This window comes from Egretta garzetta, unplaced genomic scaffold (assembly GCF_000687185.1).
Source record: "Egretta garzetta isolate BGI_Z169 unplaced genomic scaffold, ASM68718v1 scaffold457, whole genome shotgun sequence".
Lineage (NCBI taxonomy): Eukaryota > Metazoa > Chordata > Aves > Pelecaniformes > Ardeidae > Egretta > Egretta garzetta.
This window is the reverse complement of record NW_009260187.1, coordinates 916,025-937,220: the sequence shown is the minus strand read 5'-3', so window position 1 is coordinate 937,220 and position 21,196 is coordinate 916,025. Positions and strand designations below refer to the sequence as shown.

General features: G+C 43.1%; 1 protein-coding gene across 1 annotated transcript in view; it reads left to right on the top strand.

The window, feature by feature from the left end:
- The window catches only part of LOC104129254 (homeobox protein Meis1), an 81,060-nt gene that overhangs the window by 22,379 nt on the left and 37,485 nt on the right, over positions 1–21,196 (top strand). Inside the window, exon 3 of the mRNA XM_009642174.2 lies at positions 8,120–8,265. Coding sequence (XP_009640469.1) covers positions 8,120–8,265 — 146 coding nt within the window. The remainder of the gene's footprint in view (positions 1–8,119; positions 8,266–21,196) is intronic.

The following is a 21,196-nucleotide window of genomic DNA, read 5'->3' as shown; positions in this document are numbered from 1 at the left end:
TTTTTTTTTTTTTTTTTTTTTTTACTTTTTTTTCAATAGAAGGACCTAATTTGGAATGGTTTGGATAGTATCAAGGTTTTGGCACATATTTTCTGTTGTACAAGATGAAATCTATAGCATCATCTCCTCTGGAGCAGGCATGCAGGCAGGGCCCAGGGCAATTTAGCTGTGTTTAGGGAAGGAAGCCTACTTAAATACTTCACTGTAATAAACTGTTTCTACAGATAATGCGTCCCTTAGTTTATACGTAATATGCTTCTGATCTTTGCTTTGAGCCTCTTATAGCTGCTTGTGCTCAGTCCAAGAGTCAAGTGTCTTAGGAGCTGGATAAACACAAAGATAGAGCCAGTTGTTAAGGAGCTATAGAGATTTACAGAAGTTGACCTCGTGGCCATTTGGGGTATTAGTTGGGCATTTTTCCCCCATGGCAGAGCAGTCCTGTGCTCCTGTGGCTGCTTCTTGTGCTCCTTGCTTTGCAAGGGAGTAAGACTGACCGAATCCAATGGTGGATTTACCTGTATCTTAGATGTTTGTGGCTGACTTCTCATGGAGAAGGCAACTGGTGGGACCCATAGCTGGGAGGGCCATCTCTCCAGCTGAGGTTGGAGAGAATAGGTTTCAAAAAAAGACCTATCTTTGAAAAAAAATGAGAGAATGAGTGAAAAACAGTTTTTCACAAGAAGTGGTAGGGTTGTCATACTGGCTTTTAGGTTAGGGAAAAAAAAAACAACCAACCGTTTAAGCTTTTTACCATTCTTGGTTAAAGCAGGATGTTTTTCTGTTTAACCAGATACTTTTATGTAGGGTATTTGCTTCCAGTTGCTCAAAGTAAACTTCTGTTGCTGGCAGCAGAAAGTTGCTTGCTTCCCATACAATGAATTGCTTTCTTTTTAATATTTCATTGGGCACATAGATGCACAGCTCCAGAAATACCGCACAACTTACCCATAATATCGGAATTTTCTGATCCTTATTAAGAAGTGCTACATTGTGCAGGGGAAGAAGTTTCCTTAGTTTCGGCTGTAAAAAGCTGCTGAACAAACGAAAATGAGTAAAATTGGTGGGGCTTTCCCCCCTATTCATCAATGCTGGGTTTGCCCTTTGCGTAGACAGCTAATTTGCTCATTGCTTGCCTGAAGGGAGTTAAGTCAAAAAAGAGGATCGAGTTACTAGAAAAAGGTGCTTCTGTCTCTAAAGAACAAAGTACAATGATTCAACAAAAAAAATTTGAAAATTTGTCAAATGCCAGAGTGTAATTTATACTTGTCCAGGTGACTCTATCTGTGAATATTTGTGTAGGATATTTTTACAACTGTTTCTTTACTATCTTGTATATACGGATACTATCTGTGACTGACAACCTTCTACTATTTATACCACGGTCTGAATCCTTGCATGAAACATGCACTGCATCTCCTTAAGAGGTGCGTGCAAACCCAAACACATGGCATTTGTTCCTTGCTAATGCTCATTTTCAACCTTGTTGTTCCTCATTAACTTTTTATTAAGTATATTTAAGAAGGCTTTTTCCTCAAGAAATAAGAAAAAAATTGGTCCCTTGTCAACATCACATTTCAAATTCACAAGCAGACCTACATCATCATTGTAAATCATTTTGGGGGCTGTTCTGTAGGCCATTAAATGTTCTGAGATGATTGCCATTGACCTCAGGAACTCCTGGAGTGGGTGCTTCCATCATGTCTGACTCATCACAGATCCAAACTAATAGAAAATGTTTTTCCCGATTAAGAAGTTGCAGTTGCTTTAAGCTTTCTTAAGTACCGTTTTGCTTGTAACCCCATCATCAGCTCACGTGCCTTGCTTGGGCATTGGCAGGTTGAGAACAGGCACAGTGGGCTAATGTTACATATGCAATATATATGTGCATATACATGTGTAAATTTTTAAATAATGTATTTTGGGGAAATCTTCTAAACTGACGGGCCTTTTCATGTCAAGACTTCTAGTTCTCCTCAGCAAATAGGTACAACTTGGATCACCAGCTGGGCATGCGTCCCCAGACTGTGCCAGTGCCTTCCAGCTCTCTCCTGGCATATTTGAGCACCTCGCGCCATGTGCTGCTCAGCTTACCTCCTTTCCCACCTTGCTGTAAGGAGGAACGATTGTTTCCGAGGAGTGAACTTGTCCTCCTATACTTGTGGACATGAATATTAGCCACCCTGACTCATGTCAGAGTCATTTGGGTATGACTTTTGCTCACCACATTTCTTAGCTGAGTTGGAGCTGGTTGTGTCAGAAGCAAATTAAAAAAACTCCAGAAACCTCCATATTCTTCTTTGATTGCCCAAGTCCATTCAGTGCTGGTGATCTGAAACGGCGATTCTTGTTTTAAGTTCTGTGAACAGTAGGTTGTGGCAGATTTCTTGTCTCTTGCTCTGGTTTTGTAGAAAAACTTGTTGCATCCTTGGACCTGCTTTTTGAGAGTTCATAATTTTGTACCTTATAGGAAAAGTACACGTCACACGTAGGCCTGGTTTTGCTCTGAGAAAAGTCAGCATGGTGGCTGTGTAGGTATTCAGCAAACTAGAGATGTGTTTTTGTAAGGGATAACATAGGTAGAGGTGCAGAAGTTATAATAGTTACTCTAAATGAGCGCAGAGCACTGAAGAATGGTTAAGAAAAGTCATTTTGCCACTTAAAATCTCTCTAGCACATTATGTTCCTTGAAGTTACTAATGAGTTACCAGTTACCTGGAAAGGTTACTAAAGAGATTTGGGTTCTTGGAGGGGTTAAAAGAGAGAAACCAATAGACCTGTGGATGGACGGTAAACAGTTAAACTTTTGGCTTAGGTAATGTAGGATTTCTCATGCTAGCAGAAGCGGGAATTTGAGGAACTTGTATCTAAATGCTTTTAAAAAAATCATGATAGCATTTAAAAAAAAAAATCACACTACTGAAAAGCCCACAAACTTTGGGGCATCATGTTAGGTGTTTCAGTTCATAGCACTGAAAACATTGCAAGTGTCCTACAGAAGTCAGTAATTTTTGTCCAGATACAGCACATATTTAAATTATATTAGCTTATTAAATGCAAAAGTAAGTGCAAACCGTAAAGTTCTTCTAGGATGCAGAAGCTGCTTTTAACAGGAGATATTTGGAAACATAGAAATAAGTTAAACTTAGGGAGCATTGGGTCTTTTAAAGGACACTGATTTAGTCCCCTGTTAATGGAGCCATCCAGTCCACTTAAAAGTTGCTCTGGGTCTTTCCCAGGGCTTCTGCGTACATGTCTTCTACATTTTCTTCCATGAATGCCTTAAAGCAATGGATTTAGATGTTTATCTAGGGGTGAACTGTAAAAGCTGTGGAAGGTGGCATTCATCATGTGATTTGGTGGACCTCGGCAAAGCCAGTGCCCTCCTCTCACCCCCTCCAAACAAATTTAGCAGTGGACCCCAAAACCTCTCTCAAATCTCATGACAGAGGTGTGGGAAGCAGGCTTTTTAGGAATAGTGTGTTTTGCTTTGATATAAAAATATTTGTGCTCCTAGATTTGATTTGATCCTAGGACAGGGCTACCTGCAGTGAGAAATAACCTGTTGCATCTGATGAAGATACTTGCAGTAAAACTATATTTGGCACTTTGCTATTGATATTTCTGGTCACTTAAAATCATTCGAGGATGTTAATCTAAAGAGCTACATGCGAAGGCATGGGTTTTCTAGTTGAGCAAAGGGCCAGGGTTTTTAGGACATCTGAATTTCCAACCTTTCTGAAATGTCCCCAATTTGGGATTGGGACTATTCATATCGTGTCTGGGCAGCTCCTATGCCAGAGGTCTGAGGATGGATTTAGGAGCTGGGTGGCTGAAAGTTGCCTAGCTATGCCTTTCCAACATTGCAGGGTGAGGACGATTCGGTTCGGTTTGGTGTAGAAGCAAGGGGGGAGCCTTTGACTTGCCACCTAATTCCTGCAACAGCCACTGCCGCTGAAGGCGAGTGCATGTGCCAAGTTGCTCTCCAGTTGCACCTATTTTGCCAACAAAGGTTTATGAGAGATCACCCAGGACAAAGAGAGCATTACCCACTCGAGGAGCCGCTGTAAACCCCGTTGCCCTTTGCTGCTTCTGCCTTCGATTTTTGGGGCAGTGGGAGGGGAAGGGAAGTCGTAGGAGGCGATGGCAGCGGGGAGGGGGATGCAGCGAGAGGAGCCCCCGCTGGCATGGCCGGCCTGACCCATTCAGCGGGGCTGAATACGATAAATGCCGCTTTATCCTTTCTTGAAAGGAACAAGATAGTGCGGCCTAAATGCCTGGGTGTGCTTAAATAGGCAACTCTGGGACGCCGGAGTCGAGGGCGTTTGAAATTGGAGCTCCCTGACAGCCGGGGAGCTGCCACAGGTCACCTGCCTTGCTCCATGGGGACCGGCCCAGGTCTGGCAAGAAATCGTCCACGGACGAATTGTAGTACAAATTCCTTTCTTTGTTGGTTGGCCTCTTTCACTAGACCATGGCCTATAAAAAATTGTGTAAAAACAATTCTTAAATATTATTTGAAAGGGCAAATGGCCACGCTGAAAGGTTTGACAGTTTGACATATAGCGCCTGGGTTTGCTCGCTGGGGAACAGGCGCGCGGAGCCCGGGCTCTCCTCCTGCTCCTTACAGGCTCCGGGTTTTTTTTTTTTAAATAGCGTCTCGTTGCTGTGCAGAGTCGCTGTGCTCCCAGCAATTTGACAGGCAACAAGTCTGCTTCAGTGATCTTAAATCCTTTTAGACTAATTTGCGAGCGAGCAGAAAAACAGCTAGCACCTTCGGATCCAGCGCTCAAAACCAGAGAATCAGGTATTGCCAATTAAAGTGCCATTTCTAACCATGATATCAAGACAGATTACTTGCAATTCCTCTGATAATGTCACGCCGTGCCTAAAGAGAAAGCGAGCCAGAGTTTCTCCATGGACAAAAGATCCGCGTGGACCAAACTCATGGGTGACCGAGATGGAGGAGCATGATGCGGATCGTGCATACGGCCATGCATATGTGCAGGGTAGACGGGAGCGGTGCGCCTGCTCTGCCCCCCAAATAGCCACAGGCCATTTTGAAGAGCCTCTGGCCCCTCAGTCACTGGCCTACTAGTTAATTGCCACATGGACTTCGTGACACATGGGCAGATAATATGACATTTTCGGTTTCTGTCACTAGCAAACGCCACAGCGTTGCTTGCACTAGTTGCTAAGAAGCTGTCAGAAACCATTAGCAGCTGGCTAAAGTTGCCCTATGGCATTTCCTCATGGCATCAGCAAAACAAGCATAAATCACCCAGTGGAGCCTCCCGCTATACTAATGAGGCTGTAAGCTTGTTTATGGACTAGCATCATTTCTATGATTATTTCCACCTTTTCAGTTCGCCTTCATTTGGCGGCAGGAGAAGTCAACTTCAGGAACGGAGTCGCCGCTGACATTTTACAAACGCGGTTCGTAGCTGCTACCGTGTGGCTGGTCAGCGGTGCTTCAAGTTTGTTTAGTGATCTTTAAAAAGAGGAAAAGAGGGGGGGAAAAGAGGGGAGGTGGATCTCTGGAGACCTCACAGAGGTGAGTGTATCGAGTTGCAAAGTAGATGGAAATACTAAAATCCACAATTGACCATTTAGACTTCTCTCTGTGGTTTCAGTCTTTAAGGGATCAATTTTCCATTTAAAAGAAGTGGAAGAGGTTAAACAATTTATAGAAGTCTACCGAAGCATTTGCTCTTAGGATAGCCGGGTGCTTTCCTATCCTCTCCCTGCCTTTCACTTTCTCTAACTTGTGTTGGACGGGGCTGGGGTTTATTGTTTTAGGCTTTTCTGAACATGCACCAGTATTTACACTGGATTGAAAGCATTTGCTTCCAATGAAAATCTTGTCTTAGATTACAGCCCAGCAGTGTAATTTCCCTCCCAGATGGGAGTAAAGTAGCAGTATTTGCCTAAAAACAGTAGGAAGAACAAACTGTGCATTAAGCCAAGGCTGTTTTTGGCTTGAGCTAATGATGTAACAGAAACCTTTTATTTGGGATAGGTCACCGCCAGGGATTGAAGGAGGTGATCTGGCTCGCGCTTGAAAGGTTTCTCCATTGTATCTACATAAGTCTTCACTTAAAAAATCCTGTTCCTAATGCTTCTGCTTTCATACAGCAGAAATAAACAGGAAAGGTTCTGGGGAGTGTTATAGGTGGAATGCAGAAAGCTTTTCCTCCCCTAATGGAGGATATAATTCAGGTGCCCCGGAGGCATGCTTTCAGGAATTCTCTTGCCCGAGGTAATGGGAAGCTAAGGCTGCTTGAAGGCCTTGATTATCTATTGATGCACAAAGCTGGAAAAAAAAGTCATCTCCCTTGGATTATAGTAGATATTTCCATAAATTATCAATGAGTCCTCCTCCCGTCAGGCACGAGGCGATGCCTGCTAAATTAATCTGAAGGGGGTTTGAAATGAGGAGAGAGTGTATTTTAAAAAAAAAAAGGGGAGGGGGGGAAAGGGTGGGTGGATGGTTGCAGGGAGGTGGTGAAAGGCAGTGTCATTAGGTTAGAAGCTTTTCATTTTTAATCAATGAATGCGTAATACTTTTCTTTTCCTTGTTTGCCTCTCGCAGACAGAAAGTGGATTAGCCCGTGGAATTTTAAATGCTGTTGAGTTGTTTCCTTTGCTCATGTTTCTTTTATGAATTATTATTTTATATGGTGAATTGCTTCTCTGTATAAAAGCCCTTTTTTTACATACCGGGCTTTCAAAGAATCTGTCGGATATCTGATTTCTTCATAAAAATCTTGTTTGTTTCTACAACTACCCAAGGTTACCGTTTCATTAAAGACACAGGCCAAGTCATAAGGACAATTACAAATTTGCCACAGTCAGTAAGGTACTAAAAATATAACCCTAATAATAACTTTTTTTCTTTTGGTGCTGAAAGCTGTTTAATAATTTTGAGTCTACATATTTTTTTTTAATTTATTTTTAATTTTTATTCTTAACAAGAGATAGTTTTGATTCAGCTCAATTCAGATGACTTTCTTGATCATTCTTGCCTGGGGGTGTAAAAAACACTTGCCTAACAACATTGCAGCCCCACGTTGCTACAAATACAGTGTCCTCAGAAGGCAGGATATACCGTTCAATCTGCATGCAGAGAATGCAAAGACTGATTTGCTGTGTCTCTAAACTGCTTTCAGGGTTTGAAACAAAAATTGCATGCAAGCTGGCAGGGCACTGCAAGTTTTGTTTTCCCTTGACCGGTAGCCTGCCAGCCCAGCCCCAAGTTGGCTGCTCCGCAGTTATGTCCTCCCGTAGATATGTTGCTAATGTGATGAGAACTGTCTGAGACCTTCCCTGCATTAAGGAAATTCATTCTGGATCAGTTGTTGTTTAACGGGAGCAGACACTTATTATGGATATGGCACACCGGCACAAAGCAGGGTGTTAATTCCTACGGCGTATGTCACATTGGTACCTACTTATCCCAGGATGAATTTCTTTAGGCTGCGGCTGGGAAGAGGGGAGGCCAGTTAGCTACCCACCTCCCATCAAAAAGTCAGGGAAAGTCAAACATCTGTAAAAGACTTAACAGAAGTGATCCCCCGATCTTCTGGTTCTTTCTGAATTTGGGGAGAGAATCTGATGTTGCAAGAGAGCTGCATTCACCCCGCTTTTCGCATCCTAGAGCGGGACGGGGCACGCAGCTTCACACATGTCGTGGGGATGGGATACCATCGATATTTTCCTAATTGCCATCTCAACCAAAGTAGACGATTGGGATGAATTTTTGGAAAGTGACCTAGTGTGAAGAAAAGCCACAGTTTCCACCTTTGCAAGCTGGATGCTTGCAAAAAAATTACTTTTTTTTTTCTTTTTTTTAAGCACTTTTTGGTTTGGGTTACCGTGCTGAATCCAGCGGCAGAAATGGTCACACTGTCCTTCAGGACAAATCAGAATGGGGCTGACACAGTCCTGAGACCCTCCCTCTCCCCATGTCTCTTCCCCCCCCATCCCCTCAACCCCCGGTGAATTATGGTGTTAAAGAATTTATACCTCATTTAAATATTCATGCAGTTTATACCCAAAGCCAGGCTTCGGCTGAAGTATATAAAGGTAGCATAAGTCAAAATTTGATTCACTATATTTACAGGTGACGGCTTGGACAACAGTGTAGCTTCCCCCAGCACAGGTGATGATGATGATCCAGATAAGGACAAAAAGCGACATAAAAAGCGTGGCATCTTTCCCAAAGTAGCCACAAATATCATGAGGGCATGGCTGTTCCAGCATCTAACAGTAAGTGAACTCTAGATCACGTATGCAAAATAAAACATGGAAAATGTCATAGTTGTAGTAGTCATAGAAAGCAAAAAAATACATATGATGTTACTGACAGGCAGCTGAGGGAACTTTTCCGAGCAGAGTTGTTGTTGTTGTTGCCTCGTTTACTAGATGCCAGGGGAAGAGCACAGAGCGTATGTTTTTATGGTTTTGGGGGGTTTTGTGTGTGTTGGTTTTAGATTTATTTATTTTTTTTTAATTTTTTTTTTGCTTCGAGTCGCAGTTGTTAACAGGACATCACCACAAAGTGTGACTAAGCTTATACTAATAACCTCGGAGACCTGTCCTGCCCCGCTGCTTGCACAGCTGCAGCTCCCCTTAGCTGACGTGGGAATCACTGCTTTAGAGCAGAGAGCAGTGTTCAGCCCCTGGGTCTGTGCTCCAGAGAAACACTGAAAATAATTGGGGAGATAAAAAACAAAGCAAAAAGCAAACAAAGACCTTATTCAGATGTTTGTCAGAGATCATCAGAAGCTTCATGATGAAAGGTCTGAATGTATCTGGTTTAATAGCAAAGTATAATTTTTTTTTCTCTTTGAGACATTCTCATTCCCACAGTGTAAGTTACCCCTGTATTTAACATTTTAAAGGGGCAGGGGGATGCGCAACTATTTCTGTTGCCACAGCTACCTGTATATTTTTTTTATTCCTGGAATAAGAAATCAAAGCTTGGGACAGGTGCGCAGGGTTAAGCTGGATGCTGGAGCTTCTTTCAAGGCTTTATATTGTGTACCACACCTTCTAACATTAGCATTTAGTAAGTGTTTCTAATGCCATTCTCCTTTTTCCTCGAATTGTGGTGATCTGTCACTGTGTTTTCATCCACCGTGGGGATGCGGGCCTTCAGCCCCAGGTTTTCTGTCTGAGTTTTTCTGTACCAGGAGGATAAGGGCCAGGCGAGGGATGCTGGGGGTCTGCTGGTGGTAGTGAATAACGGCTCTCGCCTCTAATCCCAGCAGTTGACTCTCTCCCCTGCCTGCAGTTAGGGTCAGGATGAAACCAGAAGCCAGCCAGCTTGCCTAGCCCCAGTGGGAGCCCTGCCAAGGGGTACTCGTAAACTGGAGGAAGCGCTCACTCACATCACCCCTCTGTCCCCCGCTGAGCCAAGAAACCAGATATCTGCCATGACTCTTGTCAGCACGGGGATAAGGCGGAGAATCCTGCCCTGCGCGGTCCTGGGTTGCTATGAATGAACCTTCATGCTAGAGCACTACTCCTCCAAGGCCGGAGAGGGCCTCGGGTATCTCCAAGTTAATCTCTCTCTCTGGCAGACTCGATGTCAGCCATACCCCGGCTTTGCCAGCAACTTAGTCGTGGTGCGTTCAGCACATCGCTTCCAAAAGCTGAGGTCTCTTTTGGTTTTGGTGGCTCCCCAGTTCTAGGTCCTCACCCAAGATGAGCTGACACGTGGTGTCTCTCTGCAGGAAGATGTGAGGTTAAGGACATCTGCATCCAAAACGGTCCAGGGATGCTGTGCCAGCAGCGATGCCCGCACCAGCCTGACGCAGCTGGTTTAGATTCTGGTTTGAGGAGGTGCCCTGGAAACTCTGCAGTCAGGGCAAGGCACACCAAGGGATACTGGAAGCAACTACATGTCAGTCCCGGTAATCCCAGTTAAGGAATTACAGATTAAGTAGTATATCTTGCTATTAATATTTTTTTCCTGGAAGTGGCCTGTTGCTGTGTTTGTGCTAGTAAATTAAACATCACCCAGGCCCAGGCATAGGAATGTGATGGTCTATATCATTAATCTGCTTGAGCAGTCTCCAGCATGCTCTTAGCCTGGGCCAGCTACCACTCTCCAAACCCATTCCTGGGAACATGGCAGAAGACAGCAGGGGTGACTCCTGAAAGACCTCGTGGCAGGAGCCACTCTGTGTTGAGCATTTAGCTACATGGTCTTGCCCTGACCCTGCAGCTGGCTTTGTGCACTGTCTCAGGACCAGAGAATGGACCCTGTGACTGTTTCATCTAGGTTAGGTGTAGGGTGCAAGTGGCTTTTCACTCTTCTGCTGTGCGGTAATGGTGTGCAAAAGAGAAGATGAGAGTGCCTACAGAGCTTGCTGCAGTGCTGGTGGCTGCCCCTGGGAGACAACATCTGGACATCTGCTTGTAAGGTGGTCTCTTCTTCTGGAAGGCTCAAATACAGAAAGATACCCCCACCCCAGGACCTATGCAATGAAGCTGCTGCATTTTCTACCTTGCAGCACTGAGCTAAAGCTTGCTTTAAAAATCCACCATCCCCTGTGCAGATCCAGCCCAGCCAGATGAAGCATGCAGATTTATTGCGGGGCAGCTTTCTTTTCTTCTGGCAGCATCGTGGTAGCTCCAGGCTTGTCTGATCAGTTCAGTAAAGCAGAATTGGTTTACCCAGTCCAACCTTCTCCAGCTAGGACCTTGACACAGACCTTTCAAATTGACTCTAGGGGGGGTCGTAGACAGTTTCCCCAAATTAAAACATGTCTGGACAGCATTGTAGGCTCTTCCAAGCACATGTTTCAGCTAGGAGTGGTCTCACTGGAGTGAGAAGGCACCAGAGAACTCATGCATCCAGAAGAGCAGTGGGTCTTGTGTGTGGAGGAAGATGTCCTCCAGGCAAGCATGTTGATAATATGGGAAGAGTCAACACTACAGTTAGCACTAGAGCAATGTAACGTGTTGACAAGCTGCTTGGGGTACTGTCCTCTCTGCAAAAAAACCCAGGCCCAAATCATGGCTGCAGTCAGAGCTGAGGAGTAGGGGGGTGAGAGACTGAAGGAATTAAGACTCCGGTTCATTCCTTTGGGTGTCTGGGCCTCCTGACTGCACTTATAACCCTACATCCTGGCATGACAGTGTCTCCAGCTGGGCTCCTCGCTGCGTCAGGACGTCATCCTGAAGAGTGGGCAGCTGAGGAAACCAGAGATCCCACATAATTTATTCATCTATTTATTTATTTATTTATCTACCTATCTATTTATTTATTTATTAGTGAATTTGGTCGTACCTAGGGTGGACATGAGGTCCTTCCTAAAGTGGGAGGTGAGGAGACACAGGAAGGGAGGTGGTTCTGTTCAGGCAGGGGACATGTCAAGGCAGGCGCTAGCTCCCTTTTGCCCCCAGCTCTTATCCTGCCTTCACTTTCCCTTCCAGAAAATGGCAGGGAAGAAATGAGCAGCAGTTAAGCATGAAATCCAGCATCCCCTTGACCACTGGTGCTTCTTAATTGGGGTGTTACTTGGGAGCCCTCCTTTTGAAAGGCAATTCTTTTTTCCCTTCACAATTGTAGTATTAATACACATCAGTGCCATGGAGTTAAACAAAATAGACAGTAATTGCTCTGTCTGTCATGCTAATGATTAATGGTTGGCAAGATTTAAAATAAATGTTGGACTAATATAATCTTTTAAAAGTGTATAGGCTGGTTTAATTCCTTCTCTGCAGTTATCCCATCTCCAGGAGTATTAAGTCTTCCTCTGTGTACTGACTTAATTTCCTAAGGTTTGTCCCTTAGTTCTCGTTTCTGATTTAGGAGTAAATTCATTTTTTTCTTTATTGAAGGCAGAAACCCCAAAAGCATGGCCGTAGCCTCTCCAGTTGTTGAAGTGTTTGGGCAACAGTTCCCACTCGGTGTCATGCTGCAGCCCCCCCACTATTTTGACTGATGTGCAGAACCGAGTTGATGTATGCCCAAAGGGTAGGCAAGCGCTGTCCTCTGCAGATGCAGGCAGTATGCTCCGAAACACTTCAGGGGATAAATTCATCCAATTTGCCCTTTTTTTTCTTCCCCTTGGAATAATAACAACAACAAAAAAAATCAGCTAAAACAATAGCAAAAGTGGTGATCAGACTTACGCTTAGGACTTTGCAGGATTTATTTTTAACTATTTGCTATTCTGACTTAATTTTGATTAAATGTCTGGGTTGAAAGAGCTGCCCAGGTTGGCTGTTGGTTAGGCTGTGGAGCTTGTTGAAATTTTGGGGGTAGATTATGACAGCAGCCCGTAAATTTTGAAGTTTGTGAAATGTATTTTTAGGATTTTGCTATAAATTTGATGTGGAAGGAATGTCCTGCTACTATTTGGAAAAATAAATAAATAAGGCTGCTAATAGTTTGGTGAAGCTGTGAGGACATCCCCAAAGTACAAAGGTTGAGCCAAAATGGAGGGGAGGTTTGTGGCATCAGATGAACATTGAATGCCATGGCGGGGTCTTGCGGAGGGATTAGGGTGAACCAGTCCTGTGCTGGAGCTGGGCTCCAGAAAGTTGCCCTAAGGATAATTTCAGGGTGTGCTGCAGCACGGCAACATTCTGCAGGACCTTTTTTAAATTTTTTTTTTATTATTTCTTGGATCACTTAACATTCAGGGATCATATCTCACCACCATTTTTCAAATAGATCTCCTCACTGTAATGTATAAGTCTCAGCAGGGATTGCAAAATAAGAGAAAAGCTTGGAGGAAGGGTAGGGGAAAAATAATCTGGCCTATGACCAGATCTGTGTAAATTTAATTGTGGCAACAGGATTCGTTTCTGCTTCAACCCATACTATGCTTTTGTCCCAGCAGTGGTAACTTTGGGTTTAAAACTAGAAGAAGGGAGTTTGGGGGGGTAGGGGGTGGTGTCTTTTCAAGTGTTTTGTTCGCTCATTGTGAATACTCTGCATCCTTTAAATCCAGCTTAATTTAAAATGTTGAGATTCAAACCTCATTTTGGGGATTATGCGATGTAATTGGTTTGTTATATGATGAGTATTTGATGATCTTCACGTTCATCATCTAATCAGGCAAAAAAAGCCATAAAATTATAATCCCAAAAGATGTTTAATAACAATTTAAACTATTGAAGGCTTTATTTAAGCACATTAGGGGATTATAAACTACTTTTTTTTAATGGTGCCAAGAGGTAGATTCAAGGACTTCAAACACCTTTTAAAAAACAAATTGCCATGATTTAAAAAAATGAATGGGCCAAGGATTTCTTTCATGTAAATCCCATAATTTAATCATTATTTTTAACTGCTTTTAAAACAATTTCCTTAAGAGGTTAAATCTTACTGAAATGGGAGACTGAGCAGAAAGTAAGAGATGTAGCTGAAACACATTGACTTTACAGTAAAAGTGAAAGGGTTTTTTTCTATTATGTATCTTGGTTTTGAAGCTTTATTGATCACCTGATGCCATTCTATTAAACAACAAAACTTGTAATAAGCAATATGCAATCTATTTAGCAAAGCTGTTATTTGTATAAAAGAATTTATTGGAGACAGGTAATTGAAGGAGGCACTTTATATCCGCATCTAGCTGAGAAAAATAGTCACCATCACTTCAAGGATGTTATTCTGATAGAAAAATACTATTACAGCCCTTAATTCTATACATTTTGTTTAGGTATGACTATTTTACAGGCTAGCAACTTTTTAAGGCTAAAGCAAGTGGATTTCAAGTCTTCCCTTATCCCTCCATGGCTCTGAGATATTGCCTTGCGAGGAGCGTGGGGTTAATTTGGCTCCCTGCTCCTATTCCCATGCGGGATGCTTGTCCAGTTTTGGAAAGGGGTATAGCAAGAGGGCAGATGGGTACAAAACCAAGCTGCTGAAAACATAAAAAGGGGAAATAATTGGCCAAAACCAGTGAGGATTTTCTTTGCTCTCCTCTTGAGAGGGTTTGGAAGCATGAAAACAAAACGACCCCCCTGAAAGTACAGCTTACAACGCCCCTCCATCCTGCAGCAACTGGTACTTGCTCTGCAAAATGCCAGAGGGCTCCCAGAGCTCATCTGCGTAACAGGGGTCATATTTCCATATATTGGACTCAGAATGGGGGGGGGGAGGGGATTCCCCCCTTTATCCCAAATATGCAAGTCTCCTCTTTCACTTGATTTTATTGTGGGTGAAGCTGTAAAAATCTTTCTTCCACATCTGCAAGACTTCTTAGTGCCAGCTGTCCTGAATTCCTGGGAAAAGCCAGGCATTTCTAGCTTGCCTTGCCTTCGGTCACCCGTGCACTGCCATCCCCTCAGCTGGGAAGGCAGGAGCCAGGGCTCCTCCTGCTCCCGGCAGTGGGAAGGCTTGTCCGAGCGGCGAGCAAAAGCATTCATCGCTGGTTGGTGCAAGTAGCCCACGATGAGGGTCCTCAGCTCCCTTCTGCTGGTGGAGGTGCTGTAGCAGTTGTCTTCAATGGGAGAAAATGGGAAATGTTATTATGGGAGAAGATAATTATTCCAAAGCTCTGTCAGAATTGAATTGAGAGCTCCAGAAAGGCGGACAAATAGGATTTAGGTAACTTGGTTTGAATTAACTTCTGAACCCTTCAGCTCTCCCAGAGTTTGATGGAGGACACTGACTGTCAAAACCTTCAGTATTTTCTTTAATATTCCTCAAATTTGTCACTTTGACCTGCTCTCCAGCCTCCAAGGGTTGGTCCATTTTCTAATGTGGGTGAATTTTGCTGGTTTTTAAAAAAAATGTTTTTTGGGAGATATCCTTGGCAATGCTGCTGTTGATCCAGTTTCATGATTTCTTGGAAAGCATGTCTCATGTACTGAGATCTTATGCTGTCCTATAGATTATTTAAGTTGCCAGCCCTGAGCTATACTAGAAACCTTTGGGTTTAGACCAGAAAGAGAAAATATAGGTGCTTTAGTCAGCTGGTTCAAGGAAACCAGGCTCCTCTCTTAGGCTCTTCTCATGTTCAGAAGGGTGGTGTAGTTACATTTGGTTTATCATATCTATGATTCAGTCTCGTTTCTGATGAAGACAACCATCATGTTGTCTGAGACGGTGTGGTATGAGACATCTCATCCTGGTCTCCTCGCAGGCTCAGGAACAGCAGTGATCCAGGGATGTATTTTAATTTAAATCAGAAGGTAGCCAACAGCCTGGGCTAGATGTTAGAGAGAGTGTCTATTCCTAAAGGGCTATCTTCTTTTTTTCCCAGTTTCCGCCTCAGAGACACTGTTGTACTGATGTGGAAGCCACCAGCACATTAAAGAATTTGAATTATTTGGACGCTGCTGAAACACATTAGTATTTACACACCAGAAGAATTTCACATCTGAGTAGAAGCGAGGGAATACTGAAAAGTTGAACATGATAAACATTAATTCAGATGCTAAATTACACTTGCTCTGGTTGTACTAGAACTCTTTTTGTTTGCATAAATATTCTGGGAAATGAGTTTACCAGCAAGAATGTTTGCAGTAATAAGAATTTTTAAGTCAACAGTAGATGCTTTGCTTTCTTCTCCACCCTCTCCTTTATTTTTAATTTTGCAGCTGTGATACTTTGCGTGTGCTACTTCATTTTTTAAATTAGCCTCCTTCAGTCAAGGCACAGAGATGTGTTACATGACGTACTGTCTTTCTGCAGTCAAAGCAGACATACGAAATTAAAGTATCACATTTTGAAGGGAGAGAAGGGGAGGGAAAAATCTGACCACCAATTTGTAAATCTGGAAGTATCCACGGAAATATTTTGGCAAATAATTTGCAATACAAAGTACACCAAAGGCAACAACAGGATCTTGGCAAGCAGTTGGTGAGCAGGAAATGAGGATAAATTCATGGGCTCAGTTGTTCATTATTAGTTGTTTGTTTAGCTTGTCCTCTAACACAGTTGCTACAAAAGAGCCTATGTTGATTCTCAGATAATGCTTATGTATATAAGTGTCAGTGTTAATTTTTTATTGGCAATCTCCTAACTCTTGAAGGCGTTTCACAACGCACCAGTGTAAGCTAGCGAGTGACTTAATCAGATCAGGTAAAGTGCCAAAGCATGAGGCACCAAACCAGTTGGGCGCGTATCTGATGAGATGTGTTAATCTGTGGTGTAAGATAAGCTGCCTTTCAGATAGGGTCACATTTGGAAGTGGTACATCAAGTTGTGTAAGATGCGTTCCCTTCCTCTGGCATAAGAGTATCCTACATCTGTTCGCACGAACTTAACTTGTTAGCTTAACAAGTTAACCTTGTCGGAATGAACCAAAACAGTGATATTGCTGTGAATATAGTCTATTCATTGCTCTGGGACAGGCATGAGAAGTGAGTTGGGTTTTTTACCCATTTAAAAAGTTTTGTTTCCCCTTTCCTGCATTTACCTTCAGCTGAACAGAACCTGCACTGTTAGAGCTTACACATTTTTTCTCATTGCATATGTTCAACAATCCCTAATTCCTGGTATTAACTGGTTATGTTTACTGTCTGCCCATCAAAATTACCCACCAAAAACTTCTTTTGTAGAAAGGATTTTTTTTGTTGTTGTTGATGGGAAGATAAAAATTTCCATGGACAATGCCATCCTTTCCCCAAAATGCTCAGCTGAACATCCATTTTTCAATATCTGAACAAATGTATTGATCAGACTCACCTTTGCACTTCCAGCTCCTCACCCTGTAAGCTACAGCAGTGCTAAATATATGTGTAGAGAGAAGGTAAGTAGGCAGAAAAGAGTTTAAGTTAATATCTAGTCATCTAATTTACCTCGCCTTTTGCATCATTGCCTGATTTAGACCCACAGTATTTAGTAGAGTACTCGTTTCACTTCAGTGGTGGGCCATCATTTTAATAAGGCAAGGTCTGGGAGACTTACCATGGCATCTTCTGCTTTATGAACCAGAAACTTCTGCCCAGAAAATACTTCTCAGATTTTAGGTATAGCATGACTATTCCTTTCCAGGCTACTGGTTGACCTTTTCTAATCTAACCTGTACAGCATAAGACATTTTGGAAATATGTTTAAAAAAAAAAAGAAAGAAACCACAAAAAAAAATTGTTTCTGCTATGATGCTCAGTGATACAAAAAGGGAGGTAGTCACATTAGTGACGCTAAAGTGTCACTTGAGTCACACTAGTAACACCAAGGGTCTGTTCATGATATAAATAAGTTTTTCAAGGACTTTTCTTTGAACTCAATGGTGGGACTCTGCCTGAGGTGGCCTGCTCTGTTTGCTACCTAAAATCAAATTTGAAGTGAAACTCTTCTTTCTAGACAACCTGTATTTGTGTCAACTAGAGCTTTTGAGGACCCTAGGCGATATTTTTGGGAAGGTAAATGCCCTATTAGATGAATCTGGCTAACTAATAGATTTGTTGGCAGAGCTCTGCTTATTTCCTGGGAACTTTGCGCTGATCCGGGAGTTGCTCTGTGCTTGTGTGGGAATAGCAAAGGATAAACCAGCTTCAGTTGGGGGCAGAATAATTTTGAAGCTGGCAATAACCAGAATCTTAGGATTCTTATGAACAAAATGCAATTTTAGTAATGTTTTCATAAACAGTGGTAATGGCGGCGTTTTAGTAAACAGTGGCATTAGTTGCATCAAAATTGCACCACATTGGCTTTTAAATTACTCCACCTGTCTGTATGAATAGGATTTTCAATGTCGAGGCACACAGACAGCTGCTGTGAGTGGGGTTTTTTTTCTCCCTGTGCAGATAATGCTGGCAAATCTACAGCCATCAAGGCCTGGTTTCTGATGTAAAACGGTACCTGACCTACTGGCTCTGGTGCTACAAAAGGAACAGCTTTAATTACTAATGGCCATGTTTTAGTTTTGTACTTGTTGATGTAAAAAATGTCATCTTAGAGCCGTGTAACCTCAGGTTCACTTCCACCAGCGATGTTACACTGGCTGCAATTATTTTCAAAATAATTTGTGTTCCTCGGTGGCAGCTTAAAATCCTGCCTTGTTAGCGCTCAGATAATTAGCAGGGGTCTGGCCCTCCAGGTGCCTCTGCCCCCGAATCCCTCTGGTTCCCCTGCACCTCGGAGGGCTGTGGTGAAATAGGAATTGCACTTACAAATCCCACTCGATTTTGTTTGTAGGACCACCCCTCCCTCCTATTAGGCGGGTGTAATACTCAGGAATTCGTGGGCCAAATTCTGCCCTGGGTTGTTCCCCGTTAAACCCCCTGGAAGCCAGAGGGGGTTGCGTGGAGGCAAGACTGGGTGGTAGGTGCCTCGTCTCGCCGGTTATGGACTAAAGGATGCCACCTTGGCTAATAAGGCCGCTGCGCTGCCTGATGCTGTTTCACCGGTGCTGAGTTTGGCTGGGATGATCTGGTTACCAGCCTCGTGCTGGGCTTTAAAAGGGTTAAAGGCGATAATGGTGCCATTAAATTCCAGCTTGCCAATGAGCTATTTTGTGCGAATGGTATAAATATAAGATACACTTGTCTGGCTCATTTGCAAGCATTCTTTTTGACTTCTTTCGCACAACTGGTGTTTTTGTGTTTAATTTAACAAGAAATGAGTAGTAAATGAAAGCTGCTGCCTGAAATCCCACTGTGAGCGTGTTTTGCACTTGGCTCCCCAGTGAAAAGGCAATTTGTGAAATTATGTGATAGAGTAATTAGATGAAGCCAGGGCTTCTGATTGTTGCCATGCTTATGTGGTAAAGGTTTGCTGGGGGAAAAAAAAAAACAACCATGGATTATTACCCTGGCAAGTTGGCTCAAAGCTTCTTCATTTATTTGTAAACAGAATATTTAGTGACCGCATAGGAAGTAGCTGTAATCACCAGCTCGTAAAGAAACCACAGCAGAGCTTTTGGATTCTTACGGAGTGCTCATATAAAATTTAAGCTGGGAGGCAGAATCCCTGTTAATGTAATTAGGATCTAATTTACCACCCTTTGCACACAGATGTAATAATGTCTAGATATTTATTCTATCTTTAAGCACATTACATATACCTCAGTGCAGCAGTTACTGAACAGAAACAGGTGTGAGCACTTTCCGGATTCATTTTTACACTGTAAACACACAGCGATTTAAGGGGAAATATTTACCAAAAAAAACCGAGGGGAAAGAATGTCTGCAAATGAGGCAGTAATGGACAGTTGCCCTTTATGTACTGATGGATTTCTCAATGGTTAAGTAAATTAAAGCAAATGCTAGAAAAATCAATAGGCTTGCAGAGTCTTGGTTGTGCCTCATAGACTTCAGGACAGAATGACAGATGTGGTGCATATGACCCATTTAAGTATTAATGCTTGGGAAATTGCCTCTGCGTGCAAGGTTATAGGCCTAGAAATATTGTTATATTAAATTACAGACAATAATATTTTTAAGTATATATGGAATTTATACGTTTCAGTTTAGTTGTTCTTCAGGTTACATTTGCCCTGGAAGATTAGTTGCGTAGTTGTTTCTCTGGAACAGTAAATCAGTTTTAAAAATGTTCTGGCAGTGAATTGTCTTTCCAGGGCTGCCGTGGACCGGCGAGCATGTTGCACGCTACAGGGGCATGGCGAACGTGTTAAATAAGAGCCACGTAGCCCATGTGTTCACTAGCAAATGTAGCATATAAGCGAGTCTAAATTAAATATCATTAAAAGGCGGCTTTCTAAATGGTGAGAGGGCTTGCGTGATACATAGGATCTCTGTTAAATCAGGTTATTCTGTATGACTAAACACAAAGTAAAATACAAAGTGCGTGGTCGAGATGAGCTAAGTAAGGTAACCACCAAGTCAGATCTTTCGCACCATCTTCTGCACGCGCTGTGGTTGGAAGGGGTGACTTTGCATGGGTGGGATGAGCAAAAACTGACCCCGCGCAGAAATTCTCCCAAAATAGAGACGTTATGATTAATCCAACCAGGCAGACGAGCTTTAGATGAGGTAGTGTTTGCCACCTCTGATTTCTGTCATTTCTCGCCGTACTTCCACCAAGGCAGCAGGGAAGTAGACCAAGTTAATTGTCTCTTTGTGGCATCTCTGGCAGGAGGACCGTGAAAATAGCTGGGACCCCTGATTTCAGTGTTGGCGTGAAGGCAGAGCAGGGCGTTTGCTGTGTTTGCTGTCGGTGACAGCCCGGCATACCTTGCCAGTTATCCTGACTTCACCCCGAACGCCTGTTTCTGTGGAGGGAGTGGCGGATGCGTTTTATATACAACTCCTGTGTTTAATATTAAAGGGAGCTTGAGACTTTCACAATAACATTCCTATTCCTTGCTGAAACCCTTGCATAGGAAGTGTTGTATTCCTTTCAAGCATTAATTCTCATGTTTTACTGCCATTTGGGTAACATATTTTTTCCTTTCCTTTTTTTTTTTTTTTTTTTTTTTTGTTTATTTCTTGATCGTCTCTGATACATGAAGTTTGGGTACCACTGTCTCCTTTCTGGTTCCCCCTTTCCTTGCTTTTCTCTTCCTTTTCCCTAAAGCACGAAAACTCACCGGGGAATAAAACAAAGCATCTCCACTGGGTATAAGGGCTGCACACTGCTACTGGGAGCGTCGGTGAAACGATGACATTGCAAAAGGGCAGGTTATTACTTTTGGGCCTGTTGAGGATGTATTTGCGTATTGAGGCTGGATGAGAGCGACTGGTGCTGAAGGCTGTCAGGCTGGGGCTGAGTGATGACAGACCCATGTAATTTGCCCGCATCCAGCTTCATTGCTATGGTGACAATATGCGGCGATGAAAGTTGCCGCTGAGGGTTGGACAGCATCCTCCATGGTTCCCGTAGCCGGCAGCATCTTTGCGACAGCATGTTCGAGCTGCTGATAGCCCTTGGTGTCAGAGCAGCACCAAATCTCTAATGACAGAAACTCCACGCAGGTTTTCGGGTACACAGGGAAATCGCTCCTGGCGCCATCGCCAGCCTTGGCAACTTCTTGCATTGGTGACAAAAATTGTCTTTACCTGTTTTAGTCATTTTTATTTCCCTTATGGTGGATTTCCTTGATTTATTTTGTGTGACACACAAGCTAGGATATATTCTGTTTTTACAGCCTGGCACTTACCTGTGTGGCGGCACGAGATGGCCGCGGTCCTCCTCCCGCCTCACATAAAGCAAACATATTAATCAGCTTTTAGGCGATGACCGCTTTCGTTAAATATGCGTGCAAGGGGCCCCGGTGAACAGGCTCTTTTGTTCCCAGCCAAACCAGGAGGGATCAAAGGTAAG